Source organism: Spermophilus citellus (assembly GCF_964194105.1).
Source record: "Spermophilus citellus genome assembly, chromosome: 4".
Lineage (NCBI taxonomy): Eukaryota > Metazoa > Chordata > Mammalia > Rodentia > Sciuridae > Spermophilus > Spermophilus citellus.
In genome coordinates, this window is record NC_138185.1 from 185,051,505 (window position 1) to 185,070,183 (window position 18,679).

The 18,679-nt window shown below is 34.7% G+C and overlaps 2 protein-coding genes across 15 annotated transcripts in view; one reads left to right on the forward strand and one right to left on the reverse strand.

Moving 5' to 3' along the window:
* Positions 1-18,679, reverse strand: part of AP4S1 (adaptor related protein complex 4 subunit sigma 1) — a 263,488-nt gene that overhangs the window by 194,426 nt on the left and 50,383 nt on the right. The gene's annotated exons all lie outside the window — the stretch shown is intronic.
* Positions 1-18,679, forward strand: part of HECTD1 (HECT domain E3 ubiquitin protein ligase 1) — an 89,167-nt gene that overhangs the window by 59,673 nt on the left and 10,815 nt on the right. Inside the window, exons 23-36 of one of the 14 annotated variants that reach the window (XM_081293425.1) lie at positions 416-582; positions 679-855; positions 4,101-4,937; positions 5,616-5,837; positions 6,662-6,691; positions 9,423-9,556; positions 12,849-12,971; positions 13,316-13,472; positions 15,413-15,635; positions 16,858-16,912; positions 17,130-17,312; positions 17,793-18,000; positions 18,087-18,172; positions 18,373-18,500. In XM_081293425.1, the coding sequence (XP_081149551.1) occupies positions 416-582; positions 679-855; positions 4,101-4,937; positions 5,616-5,837; positions 6,662-6,691; positions 9,423-9,556; positions 12,849-12,971; positions 13,316-13,472; positions 15,413-15,635; positions 16,858-16,912; positions 17,130-17,312; positions 17,793-18,000; positions 18,087-18,172; positions 18,373-18,500 (2,730 nt within the window). The remainder of the gene's footprint in view (positions 1-415; positions 583-678; positions 856-4,100; positions 4,938-5,615; positions 5,838-6,661; positions 6,692-9,422; positions 9,557-12,848; positions 12,972-13,315; positions 13,473-15,412; positions 15,636-16,857; positions 16,913-17,129; positions 17,313-17,792; positions 18,001-18,086; positions 18,173-18,372; positions 18,501-18,679) is intronic. The other 13 variants (XM_081293431.1, XM_081293434.1, XM_081293437.1 and 10 more) reach the window with 13 other exon arrangements.

The following is an 18,679-nucleotide window of genomic DNA, read 5'->3' on the forward strand; positions in this document are numbered from 1 at the left end:
ATGAAAAGAGCTTCTTGTCATTAGGATTAATAGGTAATATTTCCTATCTTTTTAAGCTTTGGAGTTAAAAATTTTAAATATATTATTTAAAACTTAGCAGGAATTAAAGAACTTTTTTAATCATAAAAGCTTACTTCTTTTCCTTGTAAGCTTTGTTTTATATTTAGATATTAATTGAATCTTTTAGTGTTATGAGTCAAATTAATAATATACTTTTTTGGGGGGTTTGGGTACAACATTTCAGTTTTAATGTGTCTTGACCCTTTCCCCCATTGATTTCTTGATTCTTGTAATGAATTGCTTAAAGAAGATGAAAGTTTGTTTTTCCTATTATTTTCTCTATTATGAAAGAAATCTTCCCAGTTTTTTTTCTTTTTTATCTGTTTAAAAACATTTTTCTCTAACACATTTATAGGTCAACTGCAACTTGGCCTCTTGATCCACCAAAAGATGAAAAGCAAGGGTGGAGACATGTGAGAATCAAACAAATGGGGAAGAATGCTAGTGGACAAACACACTACCTCTCACTATCAGGATTTGAAGTTTATGGCACTGTAAATGGAGTATGTGAAGATCAGCTAGGTAAAGAGAGGATATGAGATTTTTTTTTTAATTTACTACAACAATTTATTTATAAAAAGTGATTTGGATTATATTTCTGAAATTGGTCCATTACAGGGAAAGCAGCTAAAGAAGCAGAAGCTAATCTTAGAAGACAGAGACGTCTAGTACGCTCCCAAGTTCTGAAATACATGGTTCCAGGAGCTCGTGTTATCAGAGGCCTTGATTGGAAATGGCGTGATCAGGATGGCAGTCCACAGGGAGAAGGCACTGTCACAGGAGAACTACATAATGGTGAGTAGGTCTAGCTTAGCACTTATAATATAGAAGTACTTAAATTTTAAGAATTTTTTTGTTATTTGGGATAATTTTATAAATTGTATAAAAGTATCTGGACTATATAGAAAAAATGACAATGATTTCACTTTAAAGGAAAAATGTTATGTAGAAATAAAAGAAATTTTAAAATTCTTGGGTTTTGGGGCTGGGGTTTTGGCTCAGCAGTGGAGTGCTCGCCTAGCATGTGTAGGGCCCTGGGTTCGATCCTCAGTACCACATATAAATAAATAAAATAAAGGCATTGTGTCCAACTACACCTAAAAAATAAATATTAAAAAAAATAAATAAAATTATTGGGTTTTGACTAGAAACTGCTGTCATTTTAAAATGATTATCAAGCTTGACTTTTTTTTTTTTTTAATTTTCTCAAGTTTCCTTTGGGCTCAGCTTTAATTTCTTATGCTTAACAGGATTAACGTTTTTACTTATTTTTCAACAGAAACAGCTTCTATTTTTTAGTAGATTGTGATTATTTCACACTGCTGCTTGGTCTACCAGCTTTTGGGAGGAGAATTTAAACTTTTATGTTAAGTAGGACTTACTGTGTAAATCAATTTCATTTTTAACCTTTGATGGTATAGATTTTAATCAAGTCCTTACCCACATAATAAATTACTTCAATCTCAAAGCAACTACTGAGGCTGATTTTTTTATTTTTAGTTGTAGGTGGACAAAATACTTTTATTTATTCTTATGCCATGCTGAGGATCAAACCCAGTGCCTCATACATGGAGGCAAGTGCTCTACCACCAAGCCACAACCCCAACCCTGATTTATTATATAATTTGCCAAAATAATAGTGGGTTCATTCCTGTCAATTTTGCCTAATATTAAAATATAAAATGTTCATATTTTCAACTTCTACCAAAAATTTAAAGTGACAGTGCTTAGGAGAATAAACTAACTTTTAATTTCATAATGTATTTGTGTTTTATGTAACAAAGTCATTTATTTAAATAAATCCTTTGATTTTTATTGCTTGTATGATTCTGAACCTTGAATTTATCAAATGAATTTATGTACCACAAAACCCTAATTGTAAATCATTATAATCAAAGCAGGTTTGCAGTGAAGCAAAATTTATAGATACTAGTAATAGTTGAGATGAAATAGTACTGTTCAATTTAGAAATTTAAAATGTCATCGCTTTTAGGTATCTTGATTCTTAGAGTAAGTTTATATTCTGTTTCCCCTGAATTGTTTTGGCCTCAAAGGGTATGACTTAGTAAGAAGAGGCTAGTTAGGTACATGTGAATGCAATTCATTTTTCTCTGGTTGCAGTCAGCTGAAATAACTGCATAAGAAAATATGAAAAAGAAAAAGAAAATAAGAATCTTAGTTTCAGAATTTATTATTTAAGAAAGGCCTATTCTTTGCTAATCTTACAAATTTAGAGATTCAGTTTTGGTTTAAACCTTTATGTCCAAAAAGTTCTTAACTTTCAAATACTTGAGCCAACCATTTCTAATAATGACTAGTCTTTGCTCATTTTGGGCATAGGAAGAGTTGAGAGTTTCATACCTCTACATTTAGGTATAGTGTGTATCTCTCTTTATAGTTCTACTAAAAGGTTTTAGATCCCAGTTTAAACAAGCCTACTAAATGATTAACATTTTTTAGTATTTTTTCTCCCTTCTGAAGAATCTCTGTGTTGATAGGGATATCCATTTATTTCACAGATATTGACTACTTACAGTGTAAAGCCATTTTCTTAAAATTCAGATCTTCAGTGATCAAGAAAAAGTATGATTTCCTGCCTTCTAGATAAAGCTAACATGATTATAAATTTGATTAGAACTGTGAAATAATTTTTTTTACCAATACAAAACTCATTTTTATTTGGGATTGGAATGTTGTTGAACCTTTCCTTTTCTCATGCTTTTCTGTATAGCAGAAGAGATAATTAAAGAGTTGATTCTTCAGAGGTTATTTCAGTATACATAATACATTGAAGCAATTGAAATCTCATCTAAGCTACTTATGTAGATTTGGGGCAGTCAGTTTTCCTTTCAAAGAACTCATGTACAGACAAACCCCACAGGTAATGCAATATACTTAAACCCCTCTGAGCTTTATCATAAATATAAATGAACCTGATGTAAGGGTGGTTGGGCAGCTGAGTATGTCAGTGGATGTGTATCCTGGAACTTGCACTCTGTGCGTGTGGGTAAAGTACTTTTAAATTTTCTAAAAGCTTGGTATACTTAAAAAGAGTAAATGTTTTTTGTGTTTGTTTGTTTTTTTCCTGAAGTAATTGGCTTATAAAACTAAAATAAAATAGTAAAATTGTTAATTTCCTCTCTAATGGGCAATTTCTCTTCCACCACTTTTTTTGGGTTCCCTTTGGGCTTTTATAACCTTTTTTTTTTTAAGTATTTTCCAAATATGAGTAACTATAAAATTGAATATTATGATGCTCAATAGTTCTTTATGTATTATTAGCTTTAGAGCATATAGGTTCTCATAAGATCTAAGCTGTTTTTAAGTTTTGTTTTAAAATTTTCTGTGCTTATTCAAATTTATTAAACTTAATCATAAGAGAATCAAATAACCACTGAACTTTGAGAACACAACCGAAATGCTAATATAATGTTTAATTTGAGCTGGTAACCTAAAATTTCTATAAGTGATCTATGAATATTTTATTTTAGAGGGTTTAGCCCTCTTTTTAGATAGTAGGGTGGCACTATTTTAAGAAAGAAATTTGACCATGTAATCATATCTAACAATTTAAAACCTTTTTATTTATTTGCTGAAGTTGCAGTACTTAACCATTTGCATTAGTCTTTTAAAATTTTTTTAAAATTCCTCCATTTGATATATAACACAAAAGATGAAAACATGACCACTAACATTATTTTTAAAAAATCACTAGTCTTCAACAGTTCAAAAATAAAAGAGTTTCAAAAGGTTTCCCAGAAATCTCTTGTACAGTACATATTTCTTTTCCTTAATATAATTTTATTATTAGAGTTTAATAATTCAGACCTTCAAATAGCTAGATTAATCATGTATAGTCAAAAAATATTTCAGTTGATTCAAGTCCAAAAATTTACATTTTAGTTGGCAGACCTTAAATGATTGTAGAAATTCAGGAAAGTACAGCACTGATGAAAAGCTGATCCCATGTTGTGGAGCTACTATCTGACACGCTCCTGTCTACTTTCTGCTGGGTCTCACAAACTCCTGTCCCTTTCCAGGCTGGATTGATGTCACCTGGGATGCTGGTGGCTCAAACTCTTACCGTATGGGCGCAGAAGGAAAATTTGACCTCAAGCTTGCACCAGGGTACGACCCTGATACAGTGGCATCACCCAAACCTGTTTCATCCACTGTTTCAGGCACAACGCAATCATGGAGCAGCTTGGTGAAAAACAACTGTCCAGACAAGACATCTGCTGCTGCAGGCTCCTCAAGTAGAAAAGGAAGCAGCAGTTCTGTGTGTAGCGTGGCCAGTAGCAGCGACATCAGCTTGGGTTCGACCAAAACGGAACGGAGATCAGAAATTGTAATGGAACACAGTATAGTTTCAGGAGCTGATGTACATGAACCAATTGTTGTTCTTTCATCTGCTGAAAACGTCCCTCAAACAGAAGTAGGGTCATCTTCCAGTGCAAGCACCAGCACCTTAACAGCGGAAACGGGAAGTGAAAATGCTGAAAGGAAGTTAGGCCCTGATAGTTCTGTTCGTACTCCTGGGGAGTCTAGTGCAATATCCATGGGAATTGTTAGTGTTAGCTCTCCTGATGTTAGCTCTGTATCTGAATTAACTAATAAAGAAGCAGCTTCACAGCGACCCCTTAGCTCTTCAGCAAGTAACAGACTGTCAGTGAGTTCTTTGTTGGCTGCTGGGGCCCCTATGAGCTCTAGTGCAAGTGTACCTAACTTGTCCTCAAGAGAAACATCTAGCTTGGAAAGTTTTGTAAGGAGAGTGGCAAACATAGCACGGACTAATGCCACGAACAACATGAACCTAAGCCGAAGCAGCAGTGATAACAACACTAATACTTTGGGGAGGAATGTGATGAGCACAGCAAGTAAGTGAGCTTTTCCTTATGGAACCCCATGCTTTTTCCACTGGAGGGATATAAAATAGGCTCATATATTCATGTGTAGTGGCTGCAGTCTTTAACAAGATCATTAACCACATTGGAGATGACATCAGTTTTAACACTTCAGGAATATGAGGTTAAGTTTTATAGAATTACAGTATTTTAAGACTTGAGCTCAGGTATGGTAAAGAATCTTTTATTCTAAAAGGATAAAACAATAACACATTTTTCACTCCTTTGTGATAATTGGTTTAGCAAAGTTGCATGAAGAAATAAACAATGATTAAATATTATAGTCCATTGAAACCAAAGCTTTGCCCTGGTATAGCTTTTTCTTAGCCCCTGAATTAATTTTAGCTTCTTAAAGTTGTTTAATTTAAGAGACTAATGGGTCAAACTTATTCCCTTGAAAAATAAATTGGGAATTATTTTCATTGCTTGTTTCATTTTTTTTTAAAAGCTAGGCTTTATATTTTTAAAAATAACAGTACTATAAAAACAAGAATTTTTAGTTGGATTTCAGTTGGGTTCCCAAAGTTGCTGCTTTTCAGCCTTTTATTATTAGTGTGTTTCATGAACTCTAAAAAAATGTAAATCTTGTTTTTTTTCAAGGTTCCTACAGTTCTGCCTATTTATACTGATTTGCTTTATTTTTATGTTTAGCTTCTCCTCTTATGGGTGCTCAGAGTTTTCCCAATTTGACCACACCTGGTACTACATCCACAGTGACTATGTCAACATCCAGTGTTACTAGCAGCAGCAATGTAGCTACAGCGACAACAGTTTTATCAGTTGGTCAGTCATTAAGTAATACTTTAACCACCAGCCTCACATCAACTTCCAGTGAGAGTGATACAGGTCAGGAAGCAGAATATTCCTTATATGGTAAGTTATAGTTTAAAGTAAAATTATTTAGAAATTTATGTAATGATGCTTTTATTACATTTATCTCATGGGATATTTTTAACTTTTAGTTTAAAAAGAATTATTCCTTATAAATATGGGATCTTTATGTAAGATGGAGAGACTATTAAAAAATTCATGATTATAAAGAAAGTACACTCTAGGAACTTGGATGTGTTATCCTTTTTTACTTTTGTGTTTAATGAAGAACTGTAGTAAACAAAGATTTGTACCTTTATCAATAAAAGAAGCGGTATAATATATTAATAAGCTTTGTAAAGTTATATTCCTTGATATTACCAGGGTCTTCTGGAAATAATTCCCTAATTGGGTAACATTTGAATTTTGTTAGTTAATTAGATTTTGCTTAGAAAATGTTAGAGTTATATCATCATGTCTTCTATGCTGTAGTCAGAGATGCAGTTATTTGATTCAATTGAAATGTGTATTTTATTAGAAAAGTGATACTTTCTAGAAAATGTAGAAGAAAATTAAAACCATCTAGTCCTCACATTTTAAATCTGATTTGGGGCATGTCATATGTATGTTTTGTTTTTAGTAAAAAGAGATTGTATCTTTTTAGCCAGCTCTTTTAATTTAGTACCATTTGAAAATATTTTCACATTGTTGAATGGGTTTCTACAAGATTTGAAATGATTGTATTTGTATGTTTCTTTAGGATAAATTCCTAAAAGAGTAACTACTAAATTGTCTTCCAAAAAACTTGCATTCCCATGATTGTTTGAGTACCCTTTACACACATCCTTGATCATATCACCTATTCTTTTTTTTTTTTCCTTTTTCAGTGCTAGGAACCCAGGCCTCACACATGCTAGGTGAGCACCCTAACACTGAGCTACGGCCCCCCAGCCCTCTTCTTTATTTAACAATTGTTTTTTGTAATTTCAAAGACAAAATTTATATGAAAATATATTTTAAGTACTATTTAACCTCCTTTCAATAGGCGCTCTCTCTCTCTTTCTTTCTTTCTTTCTTTCTTTGGGACTTGAAACTGGGACCTAGAACTCTACCACTGAGCTATAATCTGAGCCTTTTTTTTATTTAGAGACAGAATCTTGCTAAGTTGCCCATGCTGGCCTTAAACTTGTGATCCTTCTGCCTCAGCCTCCTGAAGAGCTAGGATTATAGTTGTATATTACACTATACCATGCCCCGTGATTCCCCCCCCCCCCCCCAAGTCTCTGGCCTCTTATCCAAAGTAAAAAAATTTGATCTGATGTTTTACGTGTTTTTGGAAAGTGGAATTTGTGTTTCTACTTTGCCTGTTAAGTGTATTTTCAAAAATGATGATGATTATTACACCAGTCTTAAAATTTATTGTTATTTTCAAATTTATTTTTTCTCAGAGGGGCCCTCTTCCCTTTCCTACTCATTTGTTAATATGTTAACTTCAGGCTTTAGTTACTAGTCATGTGAAGTTTAAGAAAACTAGATATGCTAGTGAGGAAAAGTAGTTAAAAGTTAGGACTACTAGTCAATTTTTAAAAATTATTTTTAGGTTCTAAAAATTTCTTTTTCTTCTTTCCTAAAACTTTATGACTCTTTTAAGTCTGCTAATATAAAGGATCAGAATAACATCAGTTCTTCTAATATCTATGTGTGCAATGTAAACTTTTATTGTGACATTTTGAAAACTATGATTTGACTGTTGTATGAAAAAAGGGAAAATGAGAAAAATTGACTTCAGTAAATTGTAACGTATCAGAGACAAATTTCAGTATATAAAGTTGTGTGTTCCATAAGTGATAAACCAAAAATAGAATTGGTTTATTTTCTGTACCATGATATCCTGTTCATGAGAATTGCTATGTAAATTTTAAGATGGCCCTTCTTATATCTTAGGGGTTATATATATTTTCAAATTTAAGATGCCATTAATTATAAGACACCATTTTTTATATTACTAAAGCTAAAAATGTTGCCCACTTAAAATGCTGTGTCTTGTCAGCAATTGTGATACATATTCTGATTTCAGAACATTAAATGTTAGAAAATGTGATCTTAAAAATTCATTTAGTATCAGGTCTCTTCCTTTGACTGGTCATCCAATAAATGGCATTAATTATTGGACTAAAAACATATTTGGTTCAAAGGCGTGTAGATGCAAGTTTCTTATAAATAACCTTCTGGAAGTTCTTTAGGAATATAAAGTACCTCTTATGTTCAGTTCTGATTTTATTTTAGGGGTTTTTAGTCCCCTTCCAGATCCAGTAAAATCTTCCTTTTTAACCTCATTAGTTCTCTTTTCATTTTCAATTCTTCTTTTTTTTTTTCTTTTGTACCAGGGATTGAACTCAGGGGCACTCGACCACTGAGCCATATCCCCAGCCCTAGTTTTTGTATTTTATTAGAGACAGGGTTTCACTTAGTTGCTTAGTGTCTTGCTTTTGCTGATGCTGGCTTTGAACTCATGATCCTCCTGCCTCAGCCTCCCAAGCTGCTAGGATTACTGGTGTGCACCGCCACGCCTGGCTTCTTACTGATCTTTAACCTTTAATATTTCCTTGCAAATCTATGCCATTGAGCATACTTTTTTCGGGGGGAGGGGTACCAGTGATTGAACTCAGGGGCACTTGACCACTGAGCCACATGCCCAACCCTATTTTGTATTTTATTTAGAGACAGGGTCTCACTGAGTTGCTTAGCACCTCATTGTTGCTGAGGCTGGCTTTGAACTCTAAGATCCTCCTGCCTCAATCTCCTGAGTGCCTGGGATTAAGGGTGGGTGCCACCATGCCTGGCTTGTTTTCAGTTCTTAAGAACAACTTATTAGTATTCTTGTTTATGTGGGACAATGTAAATTTGACCCAAATCTTCACTGGGGGAGAGATCCTAAGAAGGAAGGAGATAAAGGAAATTCAAGATTATTGAACTTCCTATGTGGTAGAAAATTGAAAGATGCTATGTATATTATTTCATAGCAAATGTTCATTATTCTTAAGTAGTTATTATTAAGTAACACGCCAGGTCTAAAGCCAGGATTCACTGATTGGCTTCTGTTTCCTTCATAAGATCTTTTATAGCTTATATTTATATATTTATTTTTTACTTGTTAAATGCCCTTGTCTCCTACAGGCTAATAGAGACTGAGACCATGTCTGTTTTGTTTATAACTATATATGCACCTAGTGCCTAACTCTGTTCTTGGCACATAGCATATGCCCAATAGATATTTGCAGGTAGAATGAATTAATCCAAAGTGTTTCTTTCCACCATATTGTGGAATATGGTATATTCCTGCAATATTTAGAGAATGATAGGGTTGTCTTTGTTAAAAACAGCCTTCATGGTTGCCCTTTTATATAATGATTTTGTAGATGCAAATATAGTTTATAGTCATCTGTTATCCTATGTTGTTTTCTGCCAGGCTTTTGACTATTTCCCATTATTAATCATGTATGTGTGGTGGTGGAAAATGGGTGGTATCATTCAATGGTCTTTATAAACTTGAACCTTTATTACCTCTGTTTTGTATGGTCTAAAATGCATTTACCTTGCTATTCTTGTTAATTGTGTTGACAGTAGGTTGTTGGTTTTGTTTTCTAGATTTTCTTGATAGCTGCCGTGCCAGTACTCTGTTAGCTGAGCTAGATGATGATGAGGATTTGCCTGAGCCTGATGAGGAAGATGATGAGAATGAAGATGACAATCAAGAGGATCAAGAATACGAGGAGGTTATGGTAGAGAGAAAGTCCCCCTTTCTTTTCACTGATAGGATTTTAAAATTATTTATTCTAATTTGTTATATATGATGCAGAGTGCAATTCATTTCATATTACACATATAGAGCACAATTTCTCATGTCACTGATTGTACACAAAATATTTTCACACCATTTGTGTCTCCATACGTGTACTTAGGGTAATGATGTCTAACTCATTCCACCATCATTCCTACCTTCTTTGCCCCTCTATTCCCCCGCTCCCCTTTGCTGTATCTAAAGTTTCTCCATTCCTCCCATGCTCCCCCACCCGCCATTGCCATTATGAATCAGCATCCTCACATCAAAGAAAATGTTCGGCCTTTGGTTTTTTGGGATTGGCTTGCTTCATTTAGCATTATATTCTCCAACTCCATCCATTTACCTGCAGGTCCCATGATTTTATTCTCTTTTAATGCTAAGCAATGTTCCACTGTGTATATATATCAAAGTTTCCCTTTCCATTCATCTACTGAAGGGCATCTGGGTTGGTTCCACAGGTTAGCTATTGTGAATAGTTCTGCTATAAACATTGATAATGGCTGTGTCCCTGTAGTATGCTGTTTTTAAGTCCTTTGGGTATAAACCAAGGAGTGGGATAGTTGTTTCAAATGGTAGTTCCATTCCCAGTTTTCCAAGGAATCTCCATACTGCTTTCCAGATTGGCTACACCACATTGCAGTCCCACCAGCAATATATAAGTATACCTTTTTCCCCACATCCTTGCCAACATTTATTGTTGTTTGTATTCTTGATAGCTGACATTCTGACTGAAGTGAAATAAAATCTTAGAGTAGTTTTGATATGCATTTCTCTAATTGCTAGAGATGTTGAACATTTTTTCATGTTTGTTGATTGATCGTATATCCTCTTCTGAGAAGTGTCTGTTCAGTTTCTTGGGCCATTTGTTGATTGGGTTATTGGTTAAGACAGGATGTTAATAATTGAAGAGAGGAAAAACTAAGTCATAATTAAACTTTGCAGGAAGGAAATATGGCACCAGTTTGAAAAAAGTGGTTAAGAAAAAAACACTTTTTTAGCTGCATGTGGTGGCAACCTGTGTAATCCCAGCAACTCAGGAGGCTGAGACAGGAGAATCATGAGTTCAAAGCCAGTCTCAGCAACTTAGCGAGGCACTAAGCAATTCACTGAGACCCTGTCTCAAAAATACAAAATAGAGCTTTTTTAGTTTTCAGTGGACCTTTTTTTAAATTTATTGATACATGGTGCTGAGAATTGATCGAACCCAGTGCCTCACATATCCTAGGCAAGCACTCTGCCACTGAGCCACAACCCCAGCCCTAAAGCTGGGTTTTTAAAATCTTGGCTTTGATGAATCTCTTTGTATTGGAAAACTACTAAAATTTCATACACCATGTTTTTTTAAAAAATAGGTTCAAAGGTTTGTGAACTTAGGGGCAATTGCACTACCAGGGGTGCCTAACCACTGCCCTATATTCTCAGGGCAGCCCCCTCCCCACTTTTTGTGCTAGGGATTAAATCCACAGCCTGTAGTATGTCAAGTACACACTCCACCAGTTACCTCCGAGATGGATGTTATTACCAGCCCTTTGAGTTTTTTGAGACAAGGTCTCATTAAGTTACTTAGGATCTCACTAAATTGCCTAGCATGGCCTCAAACCTGTAAGCTTCCTAAGTCACTGGGATGATAGACATGAGCCACTATGCCTAGCTGACCACAACTCTTAAACTCTTAAAGGGTTTTTTGTTTTTTTTTTGTTTGTTTGTTTTTTTTTTTTTTTTAGTTTCTACTGTTTTACAAGGATATCCATGTATTTTCTTAACAGTCATAACATGGAGGAATGAGGCAGAGGCATAAAACCATAATTTGCTCATATTATCAGAGTTAGGTAGAAAATTGGAACCCAATCTTAGCTGTATAATTCAAAACTCTTAATCAACCACTATGATTGTTTTATAATTTAAAGTCATGCTTTTGATGTCTTTTATTGTATTTTTTTTTAAGAGAGAGAGAGAGAGAGGAGAGAGAGAGAGAGAATTTTTAATATTTTTATTTTTTAGTTCTCGGCGTACACAACATCTTTGTTGGTATGTGGTACTGAGGATCGAACCCGGGCCGCACGCATGCCAGGCGAGCGCGCTACCGCTTGAGCCACATCCCCAGCCCGTATTTTCCTATTTAAAAAAAAAATTTTTTAACTTGTTGATTGACCTTTATTTATTTACTTATATGTGGTGCTGAGAATTGAACCCAGTAACTCATACATGCTATGCAAGCACTCTACCACTGAGCTACAACCCCAAACCCAACAAAATACCTTTATTTTTTATGTGGTGCTGAGGATCGAACCCGGGGCCTCACACATGCTAGGTGAGCGCTCTACCACTGAGTCACAACAACAGTCCTATATATTATGAATTTCTTTTTCTTTTTTTTTTAAATATTTATTTTTTAGTTGTAGTTGGACACACACCTTTATTTCACTCGTTTATTTTTGTATGTGGTGCTGAGTATTGAACCCAGTGTCTCGCACGTGTGAGGTGAGCATTCTACCGCTGAACACAACCCCAGCCCACGAATTCATTTTTCTAAAATGTTAAATATTAAAAAAAGTTGAATTTTTTTGTGTGGTGAAGAAATTCTCAAAATGCTTTCTTAGTATACATTGCTTAGAAAACACATTAATGCTGGGTGTGGCAGCATATGCCTGTAATCCCAGCAGCTTGGGAGGCTGAGGCAGGAGGATTGCAAGTTTGAGGCCAGCCTCACCAATTTATAGAGGCTCTAAGTTACTTAGTGAGACCCTGTCTCAAAATAAAAAATAAGGACTGGTGATGTGGCTCAGTGGTAAAACACCCTAGGGTTCAATCCCTATTCCCCCAAAACCAACAAGAAAAAGAGAAGAAAGCATGTTAGCATATTTCTTTACAAAGGAGTATAGTATAAAATACTTCATGAATTTAAAACATTGAATTTATAACTTCTGGAGATGACTAATAAAGAATATGGGATGATGATTATGTGAAAGTTTTTTTTTAATTAGTATTTTTTAGTTGTTGTTATACCTTTATTTTTTATTTATTTATATGTGGTGCTGAAGATTGAACCCAGCGCCTCACACATGCTAGGCAAGTGCTCTGCCACTGAGCCACAACCCCAGTGTCATGTGAAAGTTTTTTTAGTGACACTTTTGTTAATATGGATTGATAGTTTCAGGAAGGGCCAAATGGTGCGCACGTGTATTGGTCAAATAATTAGACTTGTGTCTCTTGGCATTTTTTAACTTCAGATTCTAAGACGTCCATCCCTGCAACGTAGAGCTGGTTCCCGCTCTGATGTAACACACCATGCTGTTACCTCGCAGCTACCACAGGTCCCTGCCGGAGCAGGGAGCCGACCTATTGGGGAGCAGGTAATATTGTCATGCTTATCTTAATAATTTTTATACACAGAAAAACACCAACCAAAACATCTACAGTAATATGTGGGTGGATTTGAGGTGGAGAGGAGGCAGGTATGAGAGTTGCAAAATGATCTCCTACTGTGTGGCTTCCAAATTACAAGTAGATTCTGATTTCTCTGGCAATTATGAGTTTCATACTTAAAACCTCTTTATCATTCTGTGCCTAATTGATATGGTAAAATAAGGAAGTAAAATAGCTGTAAAGAACTGCTTAACATTTATATTGTAGATCGTATATTACTTAACAATTCATCTTGTAATGTTGAACTGTATGTGGGATTTTGTTTTAATAGGAAGAAGAAGAGTATGAGACTAAAGGAGGACGCCGGAGAACATGGGATGATGATTATGTGCTAAAGCGGCAGTTTTCTGCTTTGGTTCCTGCTTTTGATCCTAGACCAGGTCGTACAAACGTCCAGCAGACAACAGACCTAGAAATTCCACCCCCAGGTATAGTTTGTCTTAGTTTAGTCATTTAATTTAACAGATATCTACAGTTGGAAAAGTAAGATTTCTTTCTTTTTTTTTTTTTTTTTTAAAGCTATGTTTTTTCCCTCCCTAGTAAACAAGGCAGATACGTTTTTTATATATATTTATTTTTTAAGTTTTAGGTGGACACAGTATCTTTATTTTGCATTTATGTGGTGCTGAGAATTGAATCCAGTGCCTCGTGCATGCTAGGCGACTGCTCTATCACTGAGCCACAACCCCAGCCCCAGTAAAGTTATTTATAACCTGCTTATATATGCTTCTTTTGGAAAAGTTTTTAATCAGTCCTTGAAAAGGCAGAAGTTTTAGAGGAATAAATTATAATTCTGGAGTGGTATTGGTACTGCTGAGATTAAACCTAGGGCCTTGTGTGTTTTAGGCATGCATTCAAATGCTGAGCTGCATACTCAACCCACAAATTATTTAAAAATTTAAAAAACTCCATGTGTTTTGTATTTGTACAGACTTTAAAGCAAGGCATTATTTAAAAGTGGGACATTTTTGGTGCCTGCCTGTAAATCTCAGCAACTTAGGAGCCTGAGGCAGGAGGATTGTGAGTTCAAAGTCAGCCTCAGCAAAAGTGAGGTGCTACATGACTCAGTGAGACCCTGTCTCTAAATAAAATACAAAATGGGTGGTGGGGATGTAGCTCAGTGGTTGAGTGCTCCTGAGTTCAATCCCCAGCACCAAACCAAACCAAAACCCCCCAAAAAAACCCTTCGCCTAAGAATATTAATGTAGGCCAAGCTGGTACAAACCTCAGAATGACTTTAAAAGTATTTATATTATCAAAAATTGCCTTAAGACTATCACGATACTAAGAAAAGTTTCATGAGCTATTAAAAAGAAGAGAGTTCAATAACAAATATATTTATCAACCTAATTATATTTGTGTGTGTGTGTTTACCTCACAATTTACATATAGTGTAAGTAAAAGTTTGGAAGGTAGGTTACTGGGCATGGTAAAACACACCTATAATCCCAGAGGATTGGGAGGCTGAGGCAGGAGGATCAGAGTTTCTAAGTCAGACTTAGCAATTTATTGAGGCTGTAAGCAACCTAGTAAGACCCTGTCTCAAAAAGTAAAATTGGGGTCTGGGATTGTTGCTCAGTGGTAGAGTACACATCTAGCATGGGTGAGGCACTGGGTTTAATCCTCAGCACCACATAAAAATAAATAAAAATAAAGGCATTGTGTCCACCTACAATTTAAAAAATAAAATAAAATTGGCTGGGGATGTTGCTTAGTGCTTAAGCACCCTTGGGTTCAATTCCTTGTACCACAAAGAAAAAGGTTTGAAAGGTTATTGACTCAGAAGTATCTGAATATAAAATTATGGATAATTTTACTTTTCTCATTTGTAAGATTAGAATGTTTTATAAGTATTCATTCAGTTATTCATACATGTGTTTCCAAATAAAAATAAGATCCATACTATATGTATCTATCCTTCCAATTATATTCTTTTGGGGGGGGGGGCGGGGGGATAATTGAACCCAGAGGTGCTTAACCACTGAGCCACACCCCCAGCCCTTTTTTGTATTTTATTTAGAAACAAGAGTCTTGCTGAGTTGCTTAGGTTGCTGAGGAGGCTGGCTTTAAACTCCTGATCCTTCTGGTTATGAGGAGTGGGTTCTTAATATACTTAAAGTGTCACTTCGCCTCTTGAGCTGCTAGGATTATAGGCACCCGGCTATCTTATTATATTCTTAACTCAGCCTTTAACTTTTAATTGTTTCCATTAAAAAAGAAAGTTGAAGTCAGGAGAGTCTTAAGTAGCTAATGCTAATATATGGAAGAAGGATTTGAATTTCATGTACACTTGTCTTACAGTGCAGTGTTCTTCCTGGACTGCTTATTTTCGTATGATTGTTTTTTACATGTCTTCTAAAAATTTTAGGAACACCTCATTCAGAGCTCTTGGAAGAAGTTGAATGTACTCCATCACCTCGATTAGCCCTCACTTTGAAAGTAACAGGTCTTGGAACAACTCGTGAAGTTGAATTACCACTCACCAATTTCAGATCAACCATATTTTACTATGTACAAAAATTACTTCAGTTGTCCTGTAATGGCAATGTGAAATCAGATAAACTTAGGCGTATTTGGGAGCCAACATACACGTAAGAGATTTTAACTTAATGTTTAAAAAGACATGTTTATAGCAAATGAGCCAAGAAGCATTGTTTTTCTATATTTTTGGATTGTAGGAACAGATGATTTGTTTCATTTTCCATTAATGTACAGGAACATAAGAGAGTATTTTTGTCTCCTGATGTTATTTTAGAACTGGAAGGACATTTAGAAATAATCTAGATCTTTTTGGGGGAGGGGATTGGGATTTAACCAAGGGAGAGTTTAACACTGAACTACATCCCCATCCCTTTTATTGTTTATTTTGAGACAGAGTCTCATTAAATTGCTTAAGGCCTTGCTAAGTACCTGTAGCTGGCCTTGACTTTGTAATCCTCCTGCCTCAGCCTTCTGAGTTGCTGGGATCACAGATGTACACCAGCTAACTGAGCTGGACTAACTATGTAATAATTGTTGAAAATGTCATTTGAACTTTTTGATGGAAATTGTGTATGAAGCACTATTTTCTATTAATTCTTTACTTCGGGATTGTTCATTTATACAGATAATTATCAGTAATGTGGGGCATATTTAACATTTTGTGCCTTACTTTCTTAATTTGTAAAATGAGGCCAGTTATGAGGTGTGGGTTCTTAATATACTTAAAGTGTCACTGCTTTCAAAAAAATATTACCTATAAAATGTTTCATAATATTAATAACATAAACATTTAATTGTATTATTATCGTCCTTATTGTAACTTCATTTTTACTACTGTATCTTCTCATTTTTCTTAACATCACTGATAATTTTATATAATGTCCAATAAAAGTAATGTAGGCTCTTTTGAGATAGAACACAGAATAGCCTACCTTCAATTTTGTACTACAGTACAAAATTTTGATGCCTTTTATATATATGTATATGAGCATAAGGTCTTCTCATTATTGCTAGTCTTTTTTCCATATAGATACATAAAACTATTTCTTATTCCATTTTATTTTACAGTAGCTTGAATGTCATAACAGCTGGTATAAATCATTTTTTCACATCTTTAAAAGTTCTAATTTTGATGTCTGTTTTCTTTGCAATAATGCTAATAGATTTAGAAATATGATTTCTGTCCTTATGTTTAACAACTTACATTTTTTTCTTAAATATTCTTTAGTTCAGTGTTCAATGCAAGCATGTTTAGTAAATGACAACATTCGTTCACTTTTTAATGAATATCATTTACATTTGAATTAACTAGAGTAATATCTTCTTGTTTAGAATTATGTACAGAGAAATGAAGGATTCTGACAAAGAAAAGGAAAATGGGAAAATGGTAAGTTATTTTTAGAAAATAGGTCTTATACTTAGTTCTTGAGTAAAAAAAGAAGAAGAAGCACTAATACCATGTTGCACTTGAACATTTGAGGGAAAAATAACTAACTAAGGTATCCTTTTAAGTGCATGATTTTAAAGCTACCTCATGTAATGCATGTGAAATAATACAGACTTTATAATAGGGAAAGGCCAACATTTGGTTTTTCCTATTGTAGGGTTGCTGGACTATAGAGCATGTGGAACAGTACCTTGGCACTGATGAATTACCAAAGAATGATTTGATAACCTACCTGCAGAAGAATGCAGATGCTGCTTTCCTGCGCCACTGGAAATTAACTGGCACTAATAAAAGTATTAGAAAAAACAGGAATTGTTCTCAGCTCATAGCTGCATATAAGGTATATATATATTGGCATCTAAAACACTATTTTGTTTGGGAATGGCTTTGTGCTTTGTTTTATAACTCTAAAAACTTCTTAAGGGCCTGGGGATGTAGCTTAATAGTAGAATGCTTACCTAGCATGTGCTAGGCCCTGGGTTCGCTCTTCAGCATGGGGGTTGGGGTGGGGTGGGGTGGGGTGTTGGGACAATTAAAAAAAAAATTAGTTTGAATTAACATTGTTAACGTGCCATGCTAAAATTGCAACTATGGCTTGTAGCAGTGGATCAGAGCATAGTCTTTTAATTATGGTTTATACTGGTTATATTTTGACAATTTTAATGGTTTAGAATGCATTGGTTTTTGTTTTGTGACACTTTTTATTTCAAAATAAGGTTATTCTTTGAAAAATTCCAGCTTTTTCAAAGTAATACATACAGATGGACATATTGTTCTTAAAAATGTGCTTAACGGCCAGTTTTGCTAATTGTTTTTTCAGGATTTTTGTGAGCATGGAACAAAGTCTGGATTAAACCAGGGGGCCATTTCCACTCTTCAAAGCAGTGATATTCTTAATTTAACAAAAGAACAACCTCAAGCCAAAGCAGGCAATGGACAGAACTCTTGTGGAGTAGAAGATGTCCTTCAACTTTTACGTATTCTGTATATTGTTGCAAGTGATCCTTACTCAAGAATATCCCAAGAAGGTCTGTAAGAAGCTTTGTGTCATTTTGATAGCATTTTTAAAGCAAGTCAGTTTTTATTTCATTAATTTTGTTAATTAATTTTATAGATGGTGATGAACAGCCTCAGTTTACTTTTCCACCAGATGAATTTACTAGTAAAAAAATCACAACAAAAATCTTGCAGCAGATTGAGGTAATAAAATCACATGAATTAACTATATTCTATAACTGTTGGGCTTTTCACAGTATTCCATCTCCTTTTGTCATTCACAACTGTGTCTTTTCTCATATTCAATAATTTGGGCCATATGGTCTTTTACATTCATTATTAATTGCATTTAAGAGTTGATATTACTTTTTTCTGCTAAAACATTGTTATTTGTTAATTTGCAGGAGCCACTGGCATTGGCAAGTGGGGCTTTGCCAGACTGGTGTGAACAATTAACCAGCAAGTGTCCTTTTCTAATACCATTTGAAACTAGACAACTTTATTTCACATGTACAGCATTTGGTGCATCAAGGTAGGAAGTGCGTTTTTTTTAAAATAAAAAATTTATTTTTTATTTATTTTTTAATTCAGGGTATTTTACCACTGACTGAGCTGTATCCTTGGCCCTTTTTTACTGTTAGGGCCTTGCTAAGTTACTAAGGCTGGCTTTGAACTTGTGTTCCTCCTGCCTCAGCCTCCTGAGTTGCTGGA